This window comes from Passer domesticus, chromosome 5, assembly GCF_036417665.1.
Source record: "Passer domesticus isolate bPasDom1 chromosome 5, bPasDom1.hap1, whole genome shotgun sequence".
In the NCBI taxonomy this organism is placed as follows: Eukaryota; Metazoa; Chordata; class Aves; order Passeriformes; family Passeridae; genus Passer; species Passer domesticus.
In genome coordinates, this window is record NC_087478.1 from 7735540 (window position 1) to 7761761 (window position 26222).

Genomic DNA, 26222 nt, shown 5'->3' on the forward strand with positions numbered 1-26222 from the left:
TGTGTTTGGGAGTATCTGGTTTAATTAGCAAGTGAGTTACAGAGAGGGAGGATGCCAGTCAAGGAGCTTTCTGTGGGTGCAGCAGCTCAGGTGGTGCTTCCATGGGCCCTCCTCTACTTGGAAAAGTAGAGTTGAGCAGTGTACCAAAAAAGTCATCAAAATGCACAGAGAAAATTTTTCTTCATCTTAAACACAGACTTTACTGGAAATACTTAATTGCATTGTTCTTATTTTCCTTCTGTCTAAAGTCCATTTTTTTCAATTGTGTCAGTAGACCGACTCGCAGGCATTGACGTGTTTCCTTTCAATGTTGGACCTGATTGAAATAAAAATATTAAACAAATGGAAAAAGTTGTCATCTTGACTATCCATTTTAATTACATTAGGCATTAATAATGACAGTTTTGTTAACAGGTAACAGATAATGTTTGTACTAGGGACAGTTAGTGTTGCTATTAAGCTTTTATTTGCTGAGAACTAAAATAACTCATGATGGATAATTGACTTAGGAAGAAAATATAAAGTCCAAGTCTTGCAAAACTTGTATTCTAGGGGTTGTAAATGATTGTACGGAAGTTTAATGTGTGTATTCAGATTTGTAAAACTGGCCCGTAGATACAGACAGTGGGGGTGAGGCAGCATTCATATGATTGTTAAAAATGCTGTATCAATGACTTGGTTTTCATCAACTCCTTCCATCTGGCCCATTTTTCTTCTAATTGTTACTTAATTGAATACAAGCAAACAGTTGGTCCATTTTTCTTCATTATTTCATTCTGACACATTTCTATAAATGGGTTTTGTCTTACAAACACAGCAATAGCATAAATTACAAAGATGAAGCATGTCTGAAACAAAAACTAGGATTTTTTTTTCTGTAATCTTTTCTTTGGGGTTGGATGCTTTATTAAATAGCAACCAAAGATATTTAAATGAGAAATTAAATCAGGCCATTTATTAAATGCTTAGCAGTAAACAATCTTATGAACAGCATGAAATGATCACACTTTACAAATCTGTTCATTCAGCCGTATATATCTCTAACACAGAAGAGCTACCATTAGTCAGAATCACTGAATTAACTCTATGAATAATTTTATCTTCTCCTTTTCTTTGCAGAGAGAATGTGCTAATTTCATCAAGGTGCTTAAGGCTTACAACCAAACCCACCTGTATGCTTGTGGAACAGGGGCTTTTCATCCAGTCTGCACCTATATTGAAGTTGGAAGCCATCCTGAGGTAAACTATCTTGAAACAATAGTTTTTCCTCTTTTTTATCTTTATTGGTGTTTAGCCATGATCTCTTCCTGCCAAAATGCGTTCTCACTAGTTTCTGTGGCTTGGGGAGCAGATCTGGTAAGACCTGCTCCTGAATCAGGTGCTGACGTGCTGATTGATAAATCATAGCAGTATCTCTAACTTTTCTGCCCTGCACAGCATGTCTTCTCCCAGGGGCTTAAATAAGTATAAGTAGGCCCATTCTACCTGGCTCGTGAAGTTAAAAAGCACTAGTGTTTTGTTATTGAGACAAATACCAGGTATAAGAGGGGTGGTTCAGCCACTGTGTTTATTCTGGGCCCAACACTGTCTTTAGTTTCCTCCCAGTCAGTACAGTCTGACACTACCTCAAGCTTTCTCCCAGCTGAGAATTAAAGTAGTGTCACACCTTCATAAATCCCCCTTCTCAGGTTTGTCCTAACATACTGTCAGTTTTTCATATTTCGCCTAGGTTTGGTTTCCTTAGTTTTTTGTGAAAAATAAATCACTCTCTTTTCACCCATTTCTTTAATCTATTGCTGATTTTTGCTTACTATTGCAGAATTCTTACAGTAGCTCTTGTACCATTTTCTCAGTGGTCATCATAACTAAGTAGATAAACCTGGTAAAAAGCAGATTCACTCAAAGGAAGCAGTGGGACTAGGCTGGTTTTCCCGGCAGAAGATGTAACAAGAATGTCTCTGTGCTGCCCTTCAATACTTTTTCTCTCCAAAGCATCCTATCTCTTATTTTTCTATTGAGTATGTAATATAAATTAATCTCCTTACTGTGTTTTCTGTCTGGCTTACATGAGTATTGCTCAATGGACTGTTTCAGTTTAGCAGTCAGACTCCTGATGTGCTTTCAGCATTTATAGATATGTTTTACTAGTGAATCCATAACTGTGTTACTTGTAGCTTCTGTGATCTTAAAAAAAACCAGGTCTTTCAAGTTACCTTATGCTTTTACAATTCAGATTTGCAGATTTCCTTGAAAATAAAGACATCATTGTTGAATGAATGATGACTATTCCTTCTCATAGAAAAATTAACAGAGCCTTTGAGTGTTGACTTCATAGTCTGGGAACTATTTTTCCCTATGAAAATGTCTTTTGATATTTGAAACATAAATCTTTAAAATGTCCTAAGAACCAGGTTTTGGAGGGATAAGGGAGCTGCAGAGCAGAAAGGGTTTTGTTCATATTCTTTAATGCTTTATTACAATGCATTCTTGGCAATTAGTGATTGTCTCTTGACCACACACAGTATGTCATTGCTTACTGCATTAAACAGATTCTCTGCTTCCTGAGATCCATTTGGGAATTGGTAGACATATTAATTAACTCTAGTTCCGTAAGATGTGTGTCAATCAATCCTTGGCTATCTGCCAAGAGAATCTATCTGCACAGAGATAGCTTGTATGAGGTCATTTACTTTTACATTTGGCTGTTTTATTGCTGTACCATAAAACTAACACACACTTTATCAAGGATTTATAGAAAGGATGATCAGAGATGAGAGGCCAGATCTAACCTTGGTTTAACATTCTGGGTTTTAAAGTCTTGAATCAGTCATGTGTTTGGCTGTGGAATGAAAGGGGAGTCATGTTTTAGCTTCTTTTTAGCAGTCCCTAACTATAAAAAAAAAAAAATAAAAAATTGGGGGGGAATGATGTTTGGTTTGTTTTTTCATTTTTGGGGTTTTTTTAATCTATGCAGCAAGTTTGTTAGTCTCCTTTAGCCTGAATCATTCTCATGACCCTTGGTTTCATCTTCGCAAATGAAGGAAATCAGGGCTGTGTTTGTCTGAATTGCTTCGGACACCATTGGCTTTTTTTTTTCTTTTTCATACTTAAAATATGAGTGAAATCATCTTCACCTGCCCTTCCAGTGGCACAAGTTTCTGTGTCCTCTGAATAGTTGTGCAGGAGGGTTTACCTGCTCTCTCAGGGCAGGTCTGCCCACATGCAGAGAAAGTGAGGCAGGCAGGATGCTGTGTACCCACCTCTTCTTGGGCTTTGACAAATCTAACAGTTAGCCTGGGTTCTGTCCCTTGAAAGGGTGAAAATCAGATGAATAAATTAATTTATTAGATCTGCATTGAAAAATAATCTGTCCTTGCTCTCAGCTAGAGCCTGCTTTTTCCTCTCCCATACTACCTTAGCCAGGAATTTCAAACGTGCTTCTTCTGTGGGAGATGAGGAAGAGGAGGGTGCTTGATTGACAGCAGCTATTAGAGACACTGTGAATGAGGGGGATACAATCTTAACCCCTGCACCCCTGCACACTGCATCTGTGAGAGCCAGATGGTTTATGTTCTCATGTCAGACAGCAGCACTGGACGTGTCAAAGGGCCATTGCTTCCGTATCATGTAGAGTTTGTACCTCCCTAGCATACTAAAGAAGGTAATAGTATAAGCAGAGACAAGCAGTTGATTATGAGTTAAAAATTGCCACCTAAAATACTTCCTGAAGATTTCTTTTCTGCCACAACACTTGTGGAAAATTAACTGATTTCACCATCTGCTTATTTATTTTTCAAGCACTTAAAAAGGTAAATGTGAACTGATTAGGGGAATAGTCAGGGAATGTACCTACTCTCTAGCGTGACTGCTTGTTTATCTGAGCTCTGAATGTAACCCACCTGCCTGAATCCAAAGAAGACGAAATCAGTGTCTGCCAAACTGGAGAGGGTGGAGAAGTGAAATTTAAAGAAATGAGTGGCAAGTGATAGAGGAGACTCTGGAAGCAATTGGAGTAGGCTGTAGGAGGCTGGAACATGGTACAATTTTTATGACTGGGGAAAGGAAATAAATTACTTTGTGTGACAGTCATAAAGTAATGGGAATATGAATTGTTATATCTGTTGAATATGTCTTTGATATGAAGCAGTGTATCATAGCCCCATTCCATACCTGAAGAAAATAATTTCTGGTGATGGAACTAGACAGGTTTAATTGAGTCTGATGAAGTACAGTATCAGAAGTAATAATAAAAAGCTAAAAGGATATGAACGGCATGCTGTGCATCTGATTAAAAATGATGTGCACAAATGTATACAACCTAATATGTTGTGAATTACACCGCAGTCTGAGGAGTAAAGCAGACTAATCTTCGCTTAAATCCATTCCAGATGTGTAAGCTGAATAACCACAGTATTTAGAGGGAAGAATAAAGTTAATGTTTCAATAGGCTTTAAGCACGTAAGCCATGAGGAAGCAGGAAAGAACATATTTAGAGAGAACGTAGTGTGTGGATATGCAGAAAATACCTGAGGGCAGCCAAATGTAAAGCTTGATATCATCCATTTTATGTGCATGAGTTTAGGGGAGATGACCTAACACAGACACCTACATAAACTTAAGGGATCTGGGGTTAGGCAAGATGTGGCATTCTGTCCTTATAATGCAATATAATACAAGAAACCAATTACCAGACAAAGCAAGAAAGTGATTAGTAAAGCTGTGTTTTGCACCCACTGACTTCTGAGGAAACAGGGCTGGATGTGTAGGAGTGTTGTACTTAACAGTTGCAAAATTAAACAAGTCAGATCTGTGCTGGAAAGGAAAAAATCCAACTGCAGGGAGACACTGAGGTGCATTAAACCCTCTAGAAAATCACAACAGGATGCAGAATGCACCTGCCTATGCATGCCTGAGCAGGGGGAAGGAGCCCTGCTCCCTTTCCCCGGGGCTCCCTTTGGGGTAGTTTGAGTGAACCAGCAGGGAACAGTCCTGTTTCAGTAAGAACAGGATTTTCCATTTACTTAACCCTTACACACAGGTGGAGGTGTACAGAATGCCCTATAGTAACTTTTTTTTTTTAATGTTCAGACAGGCATTGCAAGAGCTTTACAAAATTGTTTGCCAGATCCTCAGCAGGAATACATTAGGGTTTCTTCAGCAGAGGTAAATCACTAGGTACTGTCTGAAGAACTAAACCAGCTTCTTTTATTGTCTCCTAATTCCAAATTTCTTGTCATTGTCCAACAGATTAAAACTCATTTTTAACTGCATGAACTTAAAAGATCTGGGATTACTTTACTTGCAGGTTATTTCTCAATCAATAAAGAAGGTTTAAATTCAGTTTAGATTTATGATGTACATAAAACATTAAGTTATTGCATATGAAGTTATATAATGCTACCACCTGTAACATATTTGCTTTTTCCGGACTCTGTGTATTTTAAAAATCTTTAGTTCAGCTCATAAAATTTTGCTGAAATATACTTTCCACTCTTTTTTATCCCTTCTTTTCTTCATATTAGAAAGAGGTCGAGTGCATTTCCTAAGTAATGGACTTCCTGTTCTGACGCATTTATGCATCTATCAGTTTGTGTCTCTGCATATATTGTATGTATATAGTGATGGAGAGCATTTTTTCCTGAAAGAATGACTTCGAAGAAACACGCTAATTGAAGGATCAATGCTATTGCTGGTGCTAAACATGGTGTGTTTATCTAATGTAAAAAATCGGGATGAAACATTGATTTCAGTAGTAGTAGATGTGGCAAAAATTAGCCTAATTTCATTGAAGACAGCAGACCTGTGTGAGTTTATGTCAGTCAAGACTCTGAGCTGTGGTTTTTAAGTGAAACATTAGAGCAAATGGTTTGTTAAGTTAAAAATCACCTGAGGCTAGTTTTCTTTCCATCTAATTAATGATACCTTTTTATGGTATTTATATGCTTTTATAGAGAAAGTATGAAGCAAAAGGATACTGTTAAAGGATAATTCTCATTTGAGTTTGAACTGTTATGTGTGACACACTCGTTCTAAGCATCACTATAATTACAGAGAAATGCCATTAAAAGATGATCTGGTTTACAAACTGCAACAGCCTTCTTTAGTTCACAGCTGCCTTATCCTTTCAAACTTCCAGATATCCTGTTACTATAGTACAGGAAAACAAAACTGAAGAGACAGAAGGCACAGTTAGGCACATTTTAGAACACTTCTTACCATTGCATGAGTAGTTTTATCACTGACAAAAAGAAAACATCTCCTGGATCTTTAAAGACTGACGTACTTCACATTGTGTCATAAAAAGCTGAAAAGTGATTTCTGCCATACAGGGAAATCCCAGGCACTAGAACATTTAGCTTGCACTGCTGTTTTTGTCTGTGAAGGATGGCAGGTAATCAGTGCTAGGCACCTCACAGGATCGGTGGCCAAAATCACAAAACAAAGGGGCTGGATTCCTCGGGAGGTGAGACTGTAAACCATCACTTCTGCTGCCCCACACGACATCGATTTCCAGTCCCTTAGGCTACCCTGTGTGAAAGTGCTTCACACAAAATCAGGCTCTTCACACATGTACAGTTTACCTCAACTTGTTAAAAAAGAATAAATCTTGTCATAACTATTGCCCTCCTAGCATATTTTAAGTATGTAGTTTTATATACAGTTATATGTAGCCATATATAGCATATATTTTTTTTCCCAAGCCATAATTCATTATGGCATTGTTTGGGAAGAGATGTGATATGTTAACTTTTCAATGACCAAATTTAACATATACAAGAGGAGTAGAAGGAAAGGGCAGAGAACATGACAATCCTTTCTCACATGACAATCTAAGTGAATCAGTTGTTCTGGTAAGATCTGACATATATTTCAGTAAGGAAACGAGGATGTGTTTCTGGAGGCTCTACATGTTTTTAAGCACAATCATGCAGAAATACACATTTCTTACAGGTTAAGTGCTACATCCCAGAATGGCGTTACGTTGCATTATCATGTGATAAAGTTACAGAAGTAGAAGGTCACCACAAAGAAGTAACTTGAGTCCCATTTAAAAGACTTTTTGAAAAACTCCATAAACCCCTTTGTAAGCAAATATTAATCAGGTTCATGGTTAAATGCTATTATTTATGAAGGCCTGTCTTTGAATACACTGCAGATCTCCTTCGGCTTTAGCTGTATTTTGAACACTTGCTTTGCTAAAAGAGAAGTTAAACCAGGGAAACTCAGATTTTTCAAAACTTCATCCTGTCATCCCCAAGCAAAATATATTTCCAATAAACATTTATTTCCAGAGCAGATCCTTTAAAGTTGGACTATTAGGCTTTATGCGATAATTTAGCTGTCGGAATAGTTTAATTTATGAAATAAACTTCTCTCAACTGAATAGCACACGTGGCAGCAATGGCTGACATCTTTCCTATCGCTCACTGTTGGAAAAGTCTACACAGTTGCAGTGAATATTTCATCCTCAGCAAAGTGGAACACTAAAACCAAAAATTTTGAACTTTTTTTTCACCCCAAGTATCTTATTTAATCAATATAAGAATCTATCTCCTAATAAAAATAATAATGCATACTAAACTGTTAATGCTAAAAACACAATTAAAGTATGATAAGTTAAATACGTAGCTGCTGTTTTTTATCCTGGTATATTCAATTAAGGAGGATGTGCCTTTTTGACAGCTGAATGCTTGACAACTAGCTGATCCATTTGACCTTCCATTTAACTATTTAAAGGTGTATTTGTATGAATACAGATATTCCAAATCATAAGTATGCAAAGGATGTGGCTCTGTATCTTGAAATTCAGATGTGGTACAAATCCCATTTTTGGAAGTAAAGTATTTAGCAATGGGGTCATGCTTTAATCACTGACAGGAAATATGAACATTGTAGGTTTTCAGCTGTCATTTAATGCATCCAGTCCTGCCCTTGCATATTTCATAATTACACCTAAGTAATGTGGAATATATTTATGTCTAAAGTGACAAAGTCAGTAATTATGTCTGTGGCTCACTCTGAGATTTACAGGTTGAACATTTACATGCAGGAAATGAAATCAAGTTTTAAACTAATGCAAGTGAGAACAGTGTGGTGGCTATTTTATTTCTTCACCTTTATTCCTCAGACTGCATGGCTGAAGGTAAAATGGAAGCACAGTTCTTTAGTAAGTCATACTGAGGAGAGGTATAAGATATGATGAGAAACAGAACAAAGACATGTAATTTACAACTGCAAGGGCCATTTGTTGCATGGCAGAAACCACTAATGAAACTCTAATCACTATTCAAGTCTGATCATTTCAGCTATTCAGCAATTTACTTCTGTTTAGGACTTGATAAATCTGTCCAAATTGCTATGGCAGACCTCCCAGTTTATTCTGAAGGAACCAAGCCAAACTGAAAAAAGAACTCCAGAACAATATTAATTTAATATTACTTTATAGATTTTAAAGCAAAATGTAAGTTGAAGTCACTCTGCAGGTGATGTTCCAGCATTCTAGAGTTTGGTTTTAATTGAAACAAGTAAAAGTCTGAGATGAGGGAGAACTAGTAAGGATATGGTCTGGAGATGGTGTTGGTGTTTCCGTGGATCTGGTCTGATCTCTGCAGGTATGCAGTGGCACTAAAGGAAGCTTGGAACTGGCAGGATACTGCATCTTGTCCTGCGCTGTTGTAAAAAACCAACCCTAACAAATTTGATAACATTAATTGATAACACAGAATGGTTTTTTTAGGTTTTCCCAATGCAGAAAGGGTCCAGCGTGAGTAACAGTGTCAAATTTGAACCCCCAGCCATCTAACAAGAGGAATCTCTGCAGTAGAAAGCTTCCAGTGAGATAACTGAGGAGACCATTGTTCCCTCACCGTGCATGGCTTTCGTCCTTGGTGGCTGAGCAGCGCTGGTTGATTACAGTGGAGAGCTGTATACAGTGTGCCACAGCTGAATGGCTTCCATGAATAAGAAACCAAAGCCAGTCAACATATTCATTAGGTTCAAAGAAATAAGTCTCAGAACTGTGGGAAAACTTTTGTTTATGTTGCTGGAGGGGAGAAAAAAAGACTGAGATAGAGAGAGACCTCCATGGAAGTAAATTTGCGGAGCGCAGCGTGCACATGTGCACACGCAGAGCCACTGGGTGGACTTTCACTGATACCACATGTGATGTCTTGTTGTGTGAGCCCATGTCTTAAAACCACGAGTAACTTTGAATATGCTAAGATAATGAGTGATTCAAGTTAAAGACCCTCTTAGGATCTGGGTTTAATTTATTCTTTTAAAGTATGGGGTGTTTTTTTTCTGGAACAATTTGTCTTCAGTAGTTCCCTATGACTTATACTGGGGTAGTTAAAACTGAGGTGCACATTTCATTTTCATAGTCACAGGGAAAATGCTGTAATTTTTAGCATTGTTAGAAGGATTACTCAGAACTTTGTGACTACTTTAAGGAAATTAATTTTAGCAATGACTACCAGAGGAGCTGAAAATACACCCACTGTTTGCATTTGGATGTTCATTATTTCTCCTATCAGTTAAAGGATGCTATGATGAATTATTTATTCTTGTAATGTAAATATTCCCACTGACACATGGTTACCTTACTTTATCATGAGATGATACAGTTTTCCTAATTCATTACAGACATAGATTGTACTTTTAAGAGGTACGGCTATCGTATTAAGATGTCAATCCAGTTTTCTGGGTGGGAATATTATGTTGGCTCATCAACAGAGCCTATAATGTTTCTAGTAACACAGAAGTTCAGCATTTGGGTCTTGTTAGAGCAACAATTGAAAACAATAACCCAACTTCACAGTCATGCAACATATGCAAAATTTCATCCACACACCTCCTGAAACAAAAGACAAGTATGGTTAAATCCTTTGATCTCTTGACCAATACGGGGGAGAAAAAAAATAAAATAACAAACCACCATCTGTTGGGAAACCAATGTAATAAAAACAGTGGAAAGCCAGCTTACAGTATAGACTGACTTAATTGAGGAAATGACTTATAAATAGAATTATTTCTTTATTTAGAGGCACAGGAGGAAGCAAAACTGAAAGAAGGAGTTACCGAGCCCAGGTTTGGATAGATGAGCATCAAAGCAATATTATTCATTGTGGGATTCACGTCACAAGGCTCCAGTTGACAGGGGCTGACCTTATTTAGAAGAATCATAAATGTGATTTCTGCCACTGAAGGAAATGACTGCATTATGTTTGTAGCTCAGTACCAACATCATGTCAAATAATCTTTAAACAGCCAAGATCACAGTGCAGCAGGTTTTAGCTGTGGTTGATGCTCCACATACAGACCACAGTGCTGTGAAATGCTGAACAGCAAACGACCCAGTTACATTAAATACACAGACATGAGAATCTAACTAAGGCCTTATTGGTGAATTAATTTCACTGGTCTTTGCCTAAAATTTTATGACAGCTGCCATGCTGTAGAGTGCCTTTCAGGCATTTTTCTAAAGTCTATGGGATATATTTAACTCTCAGAGACATGTGAGTCTGAAAGCACTGCCTTTTCCCATGCTTCCAGACCAACCTAATATTCATAGTTTCTGCATGTTCACATTATATGAGTTTAATGGTACACCATGGCAGCATGGTGACTGGCCTGCAGTTAGGCCCAGGAAAGGCCCAGGGAGGCTGAGTATGGCCATGGCACAGCCTGCTCAGCAGTGATGGAGAGGTTCATTCCTGATCTCCTCCAAACCTGTTTCTGATGTTGCTTCTGACCACAAGACTGTCACTGATTCAGAATTCCCAAAAACCAGGGAATTTCCCCAGAGAAAAAATGAGAACACTCATGGATGTAGAAGCTTTCAAACAGATTCAGGAAAGAAAAAGTCACTTTTTACAATGGAAAGCCTCCTTGGTGTGCTTTCAACTCCCTTAGACATCTCTTTCTTTCACCAGCAGCAGCCATTGGTGTGACAAAAGTGGCTTCTCCACAATGATTCAATTTTACCACCTTTTTAATAAAAAGCAGAGCAGCTACAGGTGAAGCTGCTATTTCTGTGAGTAAACAGCAGGACACAGATATTTCCAGCAGTTGCCTGGTGGAACAGGAAATAATTGTTCTCCTGCTATCTCTACCATCCTCACTTCTTTTTGCAGACTCACATTGATATTAAAAAAAGCTTTCATAATACTTTCCAGGTGCTTCCTTACCTTTGAAAGATTTTAAAATTGAGTCTCTTCTCTATCCTGTTGTACAAGAACTGTCTTAAATTTGTTGCCATCTAAATTCATTTTAATAATAAAATTCCACTGCTCCATAGTTCTGTAAGAAAACAGTACTTATTTGACTAGTATTTAGTACTTTCCTTCCTAAGGAAAAAAATTACTGAATCAATAAGCATGTGAATAAGGATTAATCCCATATATGCCAGACACGGAGAGAAGATGGCTGGAAGAAGAAGAATCTGCAAAACAAGAGCAGATATAATTTACCCACTGTACAATTTGTAACTCTGCTAAATACCCTTACAAAGTAGAAAGAATATGTTTCTTTGCCAGTATACATACAACCTTTCATCTTTTTTGTATCGTATGTTTTGCTGGCATAAGATTACACAAATAAACTAACAGTCAGTTACATCAAGATCTCGAAAGTCTTATAAGAGAAAAAAATCTTTAATTCTACTTTAAACAATGCTCTTGTGAGTGCAGACACCACGTACAGGGATGTCTGCTTGATTGCTGCAATACTACCTCAGAACAGGAAGAAAATGCAGTTTAAGGAACAGGTCATTGCTTGGACAGACACTGTGTTTTGTGCAGGGAAGGAACATGGGACTGTGCACAGAATTATCTAAAAATACCAGATACAAAAGTAGTGTATAGACATAAATAATTATCTCCCTTTTACATTAGTCCATATATCTTCTGCTGTGAAGAGTTAATCAATTTACCACTAAAATGCTGTGGGAGATTAAGAATAGTTGTGAAACAGGCAGTGTTTTAAATATTTGTGCTTGTCCCATATGCCTACAGCTTGTGTGATGCTGGAAATCAGACTAAGTGATTGCAGCAACTCTTTCTGTTCTCAAAATCCAAGAATAAACCCACTGGAAGTCACTTAGAAAGAGAATTGTTTACTCTTCCATTCACGCTGAGTTCCTGCTTACATATCTTGTAACAACTTGTTTTCTGTTTATGGCACTTGGTAAGTCTGGAAATGGGCTGGCTTCTCTTGGAGCTCCTGAGCATGAACCATATAGAATCTCTGCATCTTCCCTCAAGTACGTTCCTGTGAGGGAAGTGTTCTGTGCCCTTCTGTTCCTTCCTTCACCTCTCCCTCGTTCATGTAAGAAAAATAATGTAATGAGTATGACCTGACTCAGATGAAACACATGCCTCTGACTCGTTCATGCCTCTGTGGACTTGGAGTAAATTAGTTTATTTCCTAAGTAACTCATTTCATTGGAAAAGGGTGAGTAATTTTGCAACATTTCTTGGGAACTTAAGGAAAGACTAGTTGATGCCCGCTTTTTCTTTCTCTTCAGCTTCTGTGTTACTTGCTGTAGACAATTCACATATGGTTATTTTATTTTTTTTCCCAGAAAAAAGCTTTGTTTTTAAAAATATTTTTTTCTGTAGCTCAGTGAGTCAGAAAATGTGAGAAACATTTGCATGAAAAAAACCAGTCACCATTGGAAAACTTAGCTAAAAAGAAGTATTGTGCAGAATAAATAAATGTTATCATGATGAATTCACACCTGTTAGAATTGGCGATGACTTGCTATGTCATCTAATCTATTTTAATTTGTGTACATTTGCAGTCTTCTACAAGTCTGGACTGTCTTCTCACCTGTGGTGATATAAATCACAACTAGTGATTCTTGAAGTGCAGCATTAATTTACATTTTAATTATATCAGTTTCCAATATTGCACTGCTAGTCATAATTGTGCACATTGTCCATCCCTAGGCAATTTCCTATTTAGAGGTCATATCAGCTAGGTTCAGAAGAACTGTCAGTACAACTTCTCTCCTATATGATAGTTTAGTCAGGAAATGCTTCCTGATTTATGAAAATCTATGGATTCCTACAAGTTGCAACATGGTCACTCTCAGAGAGATACATTAATAAATGTTTGCAAGTACATAATCAGATGAGAACACAATACTCTCCATTAATGAAATGTGATCCATAATGAATCTTGCATGGGAGTGCTAATAACTACCTTTAGGTTAAAGTGCTCAGATGTCACAGTATAACAAAATCTGTCTTAGATGTGTATCATTATGGCAAGTAATTAAAGGTTACTTAGCTGTTAAATGGTTACCTTAGAGGAATCCTTCAGTAACATGGCTTCAAACATGCCTTCACAGTGAAATTAATTAAGTAAATTAAATATCAGCCTTGTAGTAATTATTATATGTGCAGAATATCAGGCATATAAATGTATAATATTATTGGTCAGAGGACTTGAAGATGTATCCATTTGCTATTCAGCATAAAGCAATTTTAGTTGTTCTTACACATAGAATAAAGCTGATACATGTTAAAAAGAACAGTGACAAGACTGATGAAGAAAAATGGAATGTCAAAATTATCACAGTGATGTTCCATGTGCTGCATAAGTGCAAAGCTCAAGTAGCAGCGTTCTGATTAGAGAAGTATTAAAATTCACTTGGTCTTTTTCACACGTCTGCTGCTACATGGAGTTAAAACCTGGTACCAAATGACTTGAGTTTTGCTAACAGCTCAGTCTGACTCATCACAAGGATGCTTTCAGGGATTGCTAAGTTGCTGCTTTCTTCTGTATTTAATATAAACCACACCAGAAAACTTGAGCAAGCAGCTTGATGTGGATATAAACATTTTTTGCCACCTCTTAAAGTACAAATATGACATGGACCACATCACTGACAGATTTTGACTTAAAAAATAATTTCTTAGTATTATGTAAACTGGCAGTGACAAATGCAAAAACAGTGCATTCTGCTTTTTTATTCTTTGTTTGAAGAGAAACAATCCTCTAGATAAATAGATCCTTCATCAGAGACCTTTTCATATGTAAGCAAGATGTAAAGTTCAGATCTCTGCTGTCCTCCTAAAACATTGGCTTTGCTCCAGGCAATGACATTATTAACATACCTTAAGTTTACTCTTTAAATGTTTTGCCTAATTATGTCTTCTGGTGGAGCAGAAAAGAAATAAAAGAAATATGTGTTGAGCTACAGAGAACTTTACTCACAACAGCTCACAAAGTATTAGCAGCAGGAAAGGAAACATTAAGAATTTGTGATAGAAATCAGGGAATTATTCATGTTCTGATTTTTTTTATGCCAGTGAGATAATTAACAGTGGTACCTTCTTATCAGTGATATGGAGAACTGCTGCACATTTTGGTTGAGGATGACAACGGTGTTAGGGGTTCTTCTCCAGTTCTCAGGCTTCTGCCCAGGGCAAGTCTTTTGGCCTTAATTGGTTTTGCTCCCTGCAATTCAGATTTTTTAAAAGTTGAAGCTTCAGTCATTGTCATATGAAAATGGTCTTGTGTCCCTGGGCCCAAAAGAGTCCCCAGAGAAGAAAACTAGAGGTGGTGGAACTATTTGTCTGCCAGATAATCTTCAGATGCCCCTCTGCACACTTATGGGCCAAGCCTACAAAAAGTTATTATATGTAGGAGTGAAAAGAAGTTCTTAATACTCAGATTCTCATAGAATTGGTCAGTTCTCCGTGCTGTAGCTTCTCAGATAATACAGATTTTTACCTCTAAGGGACAATAAAATATACTTACTGATTCAGCCTGGTTTCAAACCTGGAGACAGTTTTTGAAGAAGGATTAGAAAACAAACAGTGTAAGAGAGGAGGGGAATTAGAAAACAAACAGTGTAAGAAGAAGATTATCTTCCAGTGAGTTCTTTTGCCCTGAGGTATGAGGGTTTTTTTTGTTGTTTTGTTTTTGTTTTTTGGTTTTTATTTTAATTATGAACCACTAAATGTGTAATCAGAAAAACAAATGGCATTGATTACTTTTTCAAAGCAGTGACTCTAATAATTTAATCTATACTTCCAGCTTGTTTGAAGTATGGAACCAGCATAAAACCTGAAAGCATTTGCCATTTGTATAAATCAGCATTACTCTGTGTAGCCAGTGTTTATTTACAAGCTTGAGAAGGGTTTCATAAGGAATATTTGTGCACCTACAATAAAAACCATGTGTCAAATGGCAGAAAATTGCAGAGCAGTAGCCCTGAGTTTTTCCCCTTTACTTGATCCAAGTTTCATTTTTTGTTTGGCTAAGTATCAATGGTCATGAAGGTGATATATCAACAATAGTCATGGTGGCATATGTAATTTAATTATAGCTGGTTGAGGTTCTTAACTTCATTTACTCCGAATAACAATTTATTTTATTCTGTTTTAACAAACCTTTCTGTTTAAGCATTTCATCATCTTTTGTTATAAGAAACAGGGATCTCATTTCATTATTTAAGTGTGGGAGTGATAAAAAAGTAAGTCTTCATCAACTTACTGTTGCTGTACCAAGGGTCTTTTTCTGGAATACTTACTGAAGAGTAAATCCCTTGAAGTCTGTAGAGTATAGTCTAGACAATTAATTTTGATTCCTAACTAAAAATCTGTGAAACTTATACTGAATTTAGAATATGAAAAGATTTGGCATCATTTATCATAAAATGGCTTGGGTTGGAAGGGATCTTAAATATCATCTGGTTCCAACCCCCATGCCATAGCACCTTCCATTGGACCACGTTGCTCAGATTCCCATTCAGCCTGGCCTGGAAAGAAAATTACTGCTATTTAACATAGAAAAAGGCCACATTCTTCCAACAGGTAAAATATAATAGTCAATGATTCAGACTCAAGTACAAGATTTAGGTATTCTCTTGAAGACTGGTGGGGATAAACAGAAAATTAATGGGTAAAGTTGACTTTGTTTAACCTCAGTCAAGAAAAGAAACTAGAAAATGAGAGTTTGGACAATGAAGTGGAAATTTTGATTGTGAAAGAGCTCTCCTGCATGACTTTAGCCTTGTCCATAAGGAAACTTGTGAATGTCTCATGAATTCAGTGCAAATCCCTGCACAGGCATTCTCATTTCAGTTAAAGTAGCATTTCAGATCTGGTCTTAGCTGCCTCAAAGTAGTTGAAAATAAGCTGCTCTTAAACTGAGCTCACTGTGACACAGAGTGCATGTGTTTACTGGAATCTCATTACATTCAAACATAGGGATACAAGACTGCAGATTAGTGCTTGCCCTGAAAAGGCTGTTTAGCCTTTCAAAGGATTTCGCAGGAAAGCAAGCTGGAATACAAGCCCTTCCTGCTTGTCATTTGTAGGTTTGTGGATTTGGCTTTTATTTCTTTGTGCAAATGTGTTTTCATACAGACAGTGAAAAGCCATGACCCTCTGTAAAAAGGATTACCTCGAAGGGAGATAGTAAGACTACAGTGTAAAGGATGGTTAATGCAGAAATGCTAAATCTTGCTGTACAAAGATTACAACACAATAAATTTTTAACTCAAGGTACTTTCCTGACATTATAAAAACAGTCACATATCAGAATCACAAATAAAAGTCTTCAAGAGAGGGCTAAAAGAAAATAAAGAAAAATATCTGCTTTTTTTTTTTGGTGGAGAGATGATACAGAATCTCTTAAAAATGTGTTTTCTTTTAGCTGACATTGTAGCAAGTAGTTTAGATAGCATTTAGTGACTTACATATTATTTTTACAATCAGTGTATTTCATGGGGTATTAAAGATAATAAATAAGGAAATACTTTAAAACAGATAATAGAAGAACATAAAGAAAGCCGAAGATTTCAGTTGCTTACAAAAAGCCTGGCATCTTACTTATATGGAACAATGACCCACTGCCACATGACTCATTTGAATAAGAGGAATCAGATCCCAGTCCAGAATTACTTCTTGGGTGGAAAAGTTCCCAAAAAGAAGAGAGGTTTTTTTTAAACTTATACCTAGATTTTTTTTCTTTTTTGAAATGTATTCTCAGTAGTAAGCAGTATGGTTAGAAAAAAATCCAGAATTAACCCGTCTAAAACTTCCCAAAGAGATAAAAGCAATATACTTTGGGGCTAATTAGGATCTCAATTACTGCAAGACTTAAACTGGAGCAGTAGTTAAATAACTGTGGGGAGTCGCCCAAGCTTCCTCACCTACTTTTTTCTCTTTTGGCACTACTGCTTCTAAATCGCTTGGTCTCCTCCAGGCTCACAAAACTAAAGTAAATTTCCAACAAAAAGGGTGTGCTAAACTGCAAGAGCAGCTGCAACTGCACCCAAAATCTTCACCTAAAAAGCAGAAAAGATGTTATAGTAGAAGCCAGTTTGTTAAATAGAGGAAAAAGAAGGTTGGATTTGAAGGTTTGTGCTTAATGTAAGGAGGATTTTTAAATGTAGCAGCCATCTGGTAAGAGGTGAGATGAGATGTAAGAAAAAGCATAAATAGCTACCACTCGCACTGCATAGGTGAATGAGTGAAACATCACACTGAATTTAATTGCAATAGCTAAACTTTCAGGTTATTTCATTAAAAAGAGATGGCAATATTTTTTCAAGATATTTCAGTGACAAATTTGAGACAGTATGAAAACTGCATATTAGCTTTTAAAGTTGCATTAAACTGAATCTCTGATGCACTGTCATCACTGACTACTTTTTGTTTTCTGTAGAGCTATCATTAGGCTTTATGTGCCCATGTCAAATTACAGCATTAATTACCTATGCAGTTAAGTGTCCAGTAAGGTGCTTTTATATAAAGCACCTCAAAACCTCATTCAGAAGAAACTTGAGTAAATTATTTCAATATTTTCAGGGAGATTGCTCATATATGTGAAGTAAAACTGATACTGACAATTTCCAGCATTTAGATGCTTCAAAAGAACAGGTTAGTTTTGAGTTTTATAGGCTCTCCATAGGCAGCATCACAGGCAGGACACTCTGAACAGCAAAGGGAGAGAAATTTGGAGTTGCTTATGGTGCCAGAGAACACAGGTCATGAAATGGAGTGAAAAAGACAGTGAGAAAGATGAATACATGGCAGCAGGGAAGTATGTTGGAGGATTGGAGGTGTTCCAGACTTTTCTCTTTCCTGATGTTAAGGCAATTGATTCCCTACTGACTTAGATTACAGCTTATTTCAGAGGGTAGAAGTCATTTTACCTCATTTAATTCACCTGAAATATACTCAGTTCATATAGTCCTCCACCCTTATCCTTAGGCAATGTAGAGAATTCTGCATCTTCAGAAATAGTGCTTATCCTTCACATCTACCATTACACCTGAGATGTTGATGAAATAAAAATAATAAAATAAAATGAGGCAGGCACTTAGAAGCAGTGCATTTCAGAAAAGTTCCTGGATATTGATTTATATATCTCTGAACTAGAAAGAATAAAATTATACATATTGAATCCAAGGGAACTCAGGAAGCAGTATGAAATTTCAGTTACAATTTAATTGTACAATACTTGAGGCAAATTATTGTCTGTCTTAAAAAAAATCCACAACAGCCACCTGTCCACAACATGGACTTAGGTATTCTGTCAAACTTAAAATTTAAAGTCCACACTCTTGGCATGTAAATCTACTAGAAGTCTTTGGAGTTCTTTCATAAACATTTTCACTAAAGAAAGTTGATCAAATCTTCATGATGAATATTGTATAAATAGCAGAAAACTAATGTGATAGTAAAGTAGGTAGATAGCAGTCTAATGGTGGGAATGCAGCAGAAAGAAGAAAGCATATGGCCATTGTAAGCAAGCCTGGTGTGTTTTGCATCTTGTTATTGTTACTTCATTTTCTGTTTGCAACTTGCAGTTATTAATTTTCTACCAGTAATCTTCTACTTTAGCTGTTCTGTAAGTAAGTATCTTCATCATAGTGCAATTTGTAATAAATGAGTTTTTAACTTCTTATATTGGTTAAGAAGATTAACAGTGCAGAATTTAAAACCTGTGACCAAAATTTGATGAGACGACTTAAAATGAGTGACATTTGAGATAGAAAGAGGCTTCTGAATACCAACAGACAAAATCCAGACAGCAGGAAAATAAGGTTAAAACATTCTATCTGAAGCCATTTCACAAAAAAAAAAAAAAAAAAAAAAAGAAAGAGGAAATGTGTGACATATGGTATCGAGTGAGGCACTTGAAGTTGAGTCTAAAAATGTTTAAAAAGACAGCTGTTAGCTTGCATGATTAAAAAGGGAAAAGGAAGGATATTATGATACATCAAGAAGTAAGGAAGTTATGAAACCAGAGGTGGACTTGTTGGATGTTTGTTTGCTTTTCTTATCCAGTGGTTTCTAATGTTTTTATTAAATTTATCTTCAAATTCACCCTCCACCTCTATCTTCCGTTCTGTTTCTCCCAGTGACATCAGTGCTGGCTATTAACACAAAAACTGGGTGGATCCTTAAACCCTGAAACCAAATCAAAGAACAGTTGAGGGAAAGAGATAATTACATATCAGCTCTTCTTCCCTACAATATGTTTCAATAGATTAGATTATTTTAATAAGCATTGGAAGTGATGGTAATATTTAGAATAATATTGTCACATGAATCTCCACTGGCTGTATATGAATCATAGAAGTCAGTAAAAAAAACCCCAAATTTGTCTCCTTGAAATATTGTTTTATGCATTTTCTGATTTTTATTCTAAGCTAAATGATTTATTTCTTTTTAATATTTGTTGATATGATAGTTTGGTTAATTAAGTTGCTTTAGAGCAGGAAATCTGTGAGAGGGATTTTTTGCTTCCGCTGCTAGTTTTTGTAAAACTCCAGTGAATAGAAAACAAGTGGCAATTTGCATATGGCAATTTGTCCATGCATGGGGAACCCAACAGAGATATTCCTTGGGAATCACAGGGAGACTAAAGGCTAACTGTGCACAAAAGCTGATGCACTCTCCCCATCACAAGTGATCCTTACCAGTTTTACTTGGCACATTGTGCATAGCTTTGCATGTGCTGAGTGAGCTCCGTTGCCATTCGCTTGACTGGGATTTGAGGCAGGACTATATACTTTTGTTTATGGCAGTGGGCAAGGCTCAGGAACTAGAACATTAGCTTTTTGCTTTGGCATAGATTTCCTGGCTAAATTACCTAATTTCTCTCTGCCTCATTTCATAAGAACAGTCCAATCTGTTCAGACCAAAGGCTCATTTAGCCCAGGACCTTGGTTCTCACCGGGTCCCATAATGAATGTCAGTGGAGGAGAATGAGCAGCGAGCAGGCAGCAATGCTTAGTGATATCGTCTCCCAGGCTCCAGCACTGCTTGTTCAGGGATTTCCTGAACCAGGGGTGGAATCTCTGTGTTTAATGCTTTTCAATGACTTGGTTTTGATAAATTAGTACTGGCATTTCTTGAGCTCATATATCTTTTCAGTATCCACAGTATCCCAAGCCCTACAAATTGCAACATGGGAGGAACATCCCTTTATTTTATTTTAAACCTTCTGCCTGCCAGTTTCTCATTTTGGAAAAAAAACTGAGAATACCCTTCTTATTTCCTTCAATGGGTATGTTTTCTGAGTTAGAGGACTGTAACTTCATGCAGTACTGAAAATGCAGGAGTGCCATGCATTTAAAGAGGCATAAAGACACTGGTGGTTTGTTCTTTATTTCATTCCTAAAAACTCTGTACGTGAAATTGCTTTTTCTGACTGTTACCAGGCATTGACATAGTTCATTATTAAAAAAAAAATAGTAATCATGACTTTAAGACCTCAAATTTAATCTGTTAAATATGTGTTCATAGAATTGCTTTTTGTGAAAAGATGCAGAAGGAAACCATGAATACAGCTTTGCATAAAGTGCACAAGTTGTTGTGGTCTATTTTACCTGAATAGAAACACTGAAACATGAGAGGAGGATGCCCTGGACTGAATGGCTTTTGGGGAAGATGCTTTGTTATTGATATGAGACTAAAATGCCAATCTTGTGATTTAATTTCTCTGCTGCCGCTAACACCTACTGAAACAGGAAGACAGCTGGGCTATTATATTTCAAATTCCATTTGTGTTAATTTTAATGCCATCATACAAAAGGAAGGGAAAGATGCACTTAATTCCCACACATTTTCTGTGCAACTCTAAATGTACAGTGTGGCCCCAGTGAACCTTTCTGGCCCTGTGAGACGTATCTTACAAAGGATGTCCAGCACCTTCAAGGTTTTTGGTTATGTATTCCTACAAGGCCATATCTCTGAGTTCTTCCCCTTCAAGTGACTTACATTTCAGGAACCAATTATGGTTGACGATGTTTCAAAAACTGTCTCCTGTTTCTCAGGGGCCTGTAATCAATGTTCAAATCTGAGGTAAACAAAGTTTTGTCTCTAAAGAGAAGACAAGCTTAGCAGAGTCCAGAAGGTGCCTCAAACAGCACAAACACCTTCTAATGTTGAAATGTTTACATCCAAGGTGATAGAAAGCTGCTGAGCAGCATTATGTTGCAGATGGTCTGAGAGAATTTTATTAAATAAATAACAAGGCATGTGGTTTTTACCTACCAATTAGGTTCAAAAGTTCCAGATCCATAGCTAAGTTAAAGCAAGGAAACAGTCTTGTTGTAAAACTAAGATAAGAAGCAACTCCATCATTCAAAAGTTATATCTATGTTGTGGATGTGCAAAAAACATATAGATCATTCTGGTAGATGTTCTTCTTGACAATCTCCAAAGCTGGCTTTGTTCTTTAATTCTGTTGGCCTTCACTGGGGTTGCACAAGCGATGCTGAGGAGACAACCCAGATCATTGTCTAAAGGTATCTTTGCTCATGAATAACAAATTAAAAGGGTAATTTGGCACAGCAGGTGAGACGATTAATATTTCAGGTCTTATTATTATTTTTGTTTGTGAGTATATGTGTTTGTGTGTAATTATACATTTCAAGGATGAAGAGCTAAATGCAGTTAAACATTTACCATTTATCTGAATAAATGCAAATGAAACTTGCATTGTAAAACAAATAATTGGTATGGATTAAGAACACATATGATTTTTCTCCTCAGTGTTTATTGCCATTACATTAATGATGACAAAAAACAGAAGGGTGGTGGTACAGATGCAGGTTTAGGAATCATATATTCATCAGTTCAAACCTTTTAAATTGATGGTGATGGAGAACAACTGTTTTAATTTATACTCACTTGGAAGGATTTGCTGTGACCTTGAGTTAACATGTAAACATGGCAAGGGATATGAGAAAGATTCCTCTGGTGTTCACTGAACTTGAAGGGAATCTTTTTGTGACTTCAGTGGGCTCCATGCTGAACCTCTGAGGGCAGGCCCAGAGAAGATACCCATGAAAGTCTCGGAGATCATCTGGAATGGCACCAGTCTGTGGTGTTTAGTGCTGTGGTGCTTAACTGTGTACAGAGCACAGGTCCAGCATAACTCAGTTCTTGACCACGACCACTCCTCACCATGTCTGTGATCTGGTGCGGGGGCAGGGGGGAGTGAAAAATAAAGTAATCAGAATTCCAACTTTCCTTGTCAAAAAAAAAACCCCAAAACCAGACAACCCCAAAACCCTTCTGTTCATGTGTTTGTCAGTTTGTTTTAACCAACAAAGTCAATCTGTATTATGCTGTACTAAACCATACTAAACTATACTGTACTACACTACACCATACTATACTATATAATGAGCCAGGATTTGGAGCCAAAGTTCTGTTAAATGAAAGGCTGCATTTCTTCTTCAAAAATACAAATATCAGTAATTGGGTTACCTGGTTGGATGCTGATTATCCCTGCTGACACTGTGCAGTCCTATTTATGAATATACATATATAGACATACCAGCTGAGTGTATCAAATATTCTTGCCAGTGTCACTGACTCTCTCCCCTTCTGGGGACTCCTGGGTGCTAGAAAAGCAGGAAAGATAATGAATAAAGAAGTGAATTTTAATGTACTTTTTTCAGTCATCCTGAATCAAAACCACTTAAATTCATCTGTTACCGTGTCAGTGAAGTTTTTGTTGCACTGGGAAAAGAATATCAAACATTCTTCACTTTTTTAATAAACCCCCCCAACCAGTATGAGAAATGCACTGCTCTTAGACACAGTGCCATGAGGAGTAATTGCAACTTGTCACAGAGAGAGGTTATAATTATGTCTGCTGTTAGTTATGTCTCCATGGGCACAATAGAAGTTACCTTTTCAAATGCATTTTTCTCTAATGCAATACCAGTTATTAAAATCTGACGATATTATTACTTGCTAATGAAGAAAAATGAAATAAGGCTGCAGAAAGTCTGGGTGCTGTAACACTGAAAACACGTGGAGGGAACAAAGAGGAAAGAGAAGTGCTTATTGCAGAGATTTCAGATCTAAGCTTTGCCTCAGGAAAAGCAAAATTGCCCAAAGGGTCAGACTTTCAGCTTCTGTATTTCAGACTTTTTCTATGTCTTTTTAAAAATCTGAATATGTGTCAAACACTGGTCTAGATCTGACACTTCACAGGCAACTGTGCATGAAATGCTGCAAATCGATTGCAGTATCTCAGAGACAAAAACAAAGCTTAATAGTTGTTGCAGTAGTTCCTGTGATGTACTTCTCTCCCCCTTTGTTACTTGCACAAATTCTCTGAAATTATGCTCATAAGGTCTTATTTTAGGGAGAAAGAATTAATTGTATTTTTCTAGGCTTGCTCCTTACTCTGTCAGTCATTTACAGTCAGATTTCTGAAGCCTTTAATTTAGGTCATGTGTTCATATTAGAGACTTCTTCCTGGGAATTAAAAGGCAGATAGGATAAAAAGCAGTGCAGACATATGCCTTCATTTTCAGAAGTGAATAACAGCTCCAAGTATCAGAATTTTAAATTGCCCAAGAAAGTATTTGCTGAAATTCAGAGCCCTTGAGCAAGTTTTAAATTGGGTGCCCAACTGGTGAATGTGCAAAATCACTTGGGAAATTAGAAAATCTTGGCCATATGCTTATATATTAACACCACTTGACTAAGTCCTTTCTGTATGTTGCTTCCCTAATTTGCAGTTGTTTTTGTGTTGTAAATAAGATATCCTTTACTCAGACGTGAAAGTTCCCCAGGAAAACTGGAGAGCTCTTCTCTTGTTAAACAGCACCCTAATTACAGAAGCAATTTTACAAACAATCCCCTTGGGGAAACATTTTTGTTCTCATCAGGAAGGCTCTTGAATAAAATAACACCTTTTCTAACTTCATTTATTTACAACAGGACACAAGACTGAGGCTGGGTTAGATTTATGGCCATTACATCACTGATGCTCAGTAATTCATAAAACATTGGGTCTAGGAGTCAGCACTGCTGTTATTTCCTCTGATGCCTGACCTCACCACAGTCTAATAACATACAGGAAATCCAGAAGACAAAGGGGGAAAGAAGTGGTCTTGAGTGCTAAAAATAACCATAGAAAACTTGTACAATCGTGTAATAGAGTATGGCCCAATAATTTATTTAACATAATAGTAGAATCTGCTAAAGCAATTAGAATCTGTTCCAAATGTTTTTAATGGAAAATATGTTAGGGATAAGAATAAGAACACTTAAAGAATGGATACTTTTAGGTGATGTAGTTCAGTTATGTGTACTGGCTTTAGGTTTGTACATCTTATTTCTTACATATGCAGACCACTTAATAATGTGACTGGAACAGACAGTCATTGTATGGTGGATGTATTTCCAGAGGTCATCCTATATGAGCCAGACAGTCATCTTAGGTGATGTATTACACTTGACAACCCAGAAAGTTGCAATACAAAGGCATTCTAATTCTCAGTGTCCTCTGAGAATTATTCAATATCCTTGATGGTATCTAGTGTCTGGTATGCCATTGGGATGACATTTTTGGTGTCTTTACTAATCAGTCAAGGTTAACATGTCATTCATGTTAACTGTGTGTTTGGTTTGTTTTGAATTGTTTTCTTTTTTGTAATCACTCTATACTTGCAGGAATTTCTAAAGCAATAAGTAGTATAATGGCACTACAATGAAACTCATCTCTGCTAATTTATTTGCTGTAGAATTAGAACACATTATCCAAAATAGGCAGAAATTTAAAATGGGTGCAAATAGATACATAACATCATCAGAGAAAAACAAAACTTAACCCAAAAAGCTGTTGCATGAAAGTCAGGTAAGTCTGGTGAATTTAGTTTGTGGAAAAGCAAGTTCACAAACACATGTATCTTTTTTGAACAGCTGCTCTGTTTGACTGTGCTTGCCCTCCCTTTTATTTACATATGTTGCACAGTGATTTGAAAGTGGCTATTATTCATATAAATACCAATATTAGTATGCAGACTGGTATGTTCAGGTGTGAACAAGTCTTCACCATTTGACATTGACACTTGGTTTGTCTCCCAATCGGAAGCAGAAGCACTTACTGATCATGAGCTAAGAATAATGAATAGATTGAACCAGCTGTTCCTGAACAGCCCAGTTGGCTGCTTTCCCTTTCATTAAATTCATTGGATTGTAATTAGATTAGATAGATAGATAGATAGATAGATAGATAGATAGATAGATAGATAGATAGATAGAAAACATTCCCCTTTTTGCAAAGGTAAATTGTAAATTAATAAATATTGATTCATTTAATTTCAGAAAAGAGCAAAGTAATGTGGGGTGTTTGATAATTGACTGAAAGACACTTATTGAGAGGGTGAGTTGTCTAAATTCAGTCTAGGGAGTCAGGTTTTCAAAACTTGCACTTTCCAGAATTGTCTACTACATTTTAAGGCATCTTCTGAAGATCAGAAGCTAGGAAAACTTTCCAGTAGAAGTGATGTAGAGGGATAAAAGAAGAAACAGAAACCAAGAGCCCTGTTTTTCTTTCATTCATCTACAGAAATGAAGCATGGAGCTGATCATCATCACAACAGCTCTTTTACTTCGATTTCAAAAGTAAGATTTTCAGGAACCAAAAAGTCAGTGAATATCTATCTGCTTATAGAGAGGAAAGAATATCTCTTGAGTCTGAAGAAGAAGTCACAGATTAATGCAGGGACTGTTTGAGAAGTCTTGGAGTGATCAGGAAACTGAGCAAATTGCCTGTGGGGGCATGGAGAGGTGGGCAGATCTTCATAGTTCATGATCAGTTTTGCAGGTAAATACTCCTCAACAAAGTTACTTCTCTTTGGCACAGTACAGCACAGCCATCTCAGAAAGTTTCACTTCCAGGTCCTACAGAAGCTGGAGTTGTTTCTTTAGGAACACCATTTC

The 26222-nt window shown here is 36.8% G+C and overlaps 1 protein-coding gene across 2 annotated transcripts in view; it reads left to right on the forward strand.

The window, feature by feature from the left end:
• SEMA3A (semaphorin 3A) overlaps positions 1-26222 on the forward strand; it is a 165710-nt gene that overhangs the window by 66508 nt on the left and 72980 nt on the right. For both annotated transcript variants that reach the window (XM_064421859.1, XM_064421860.1), the window contains one exon: positions 1120-1239. In XM_064421859.1, coding sequence (XP_064277929.1) covers positions 1120-1239 — 120 coding nt within the window. The remainder of the gene's footprint in view (positions 1-1119; positions 1240-26222) is intronic.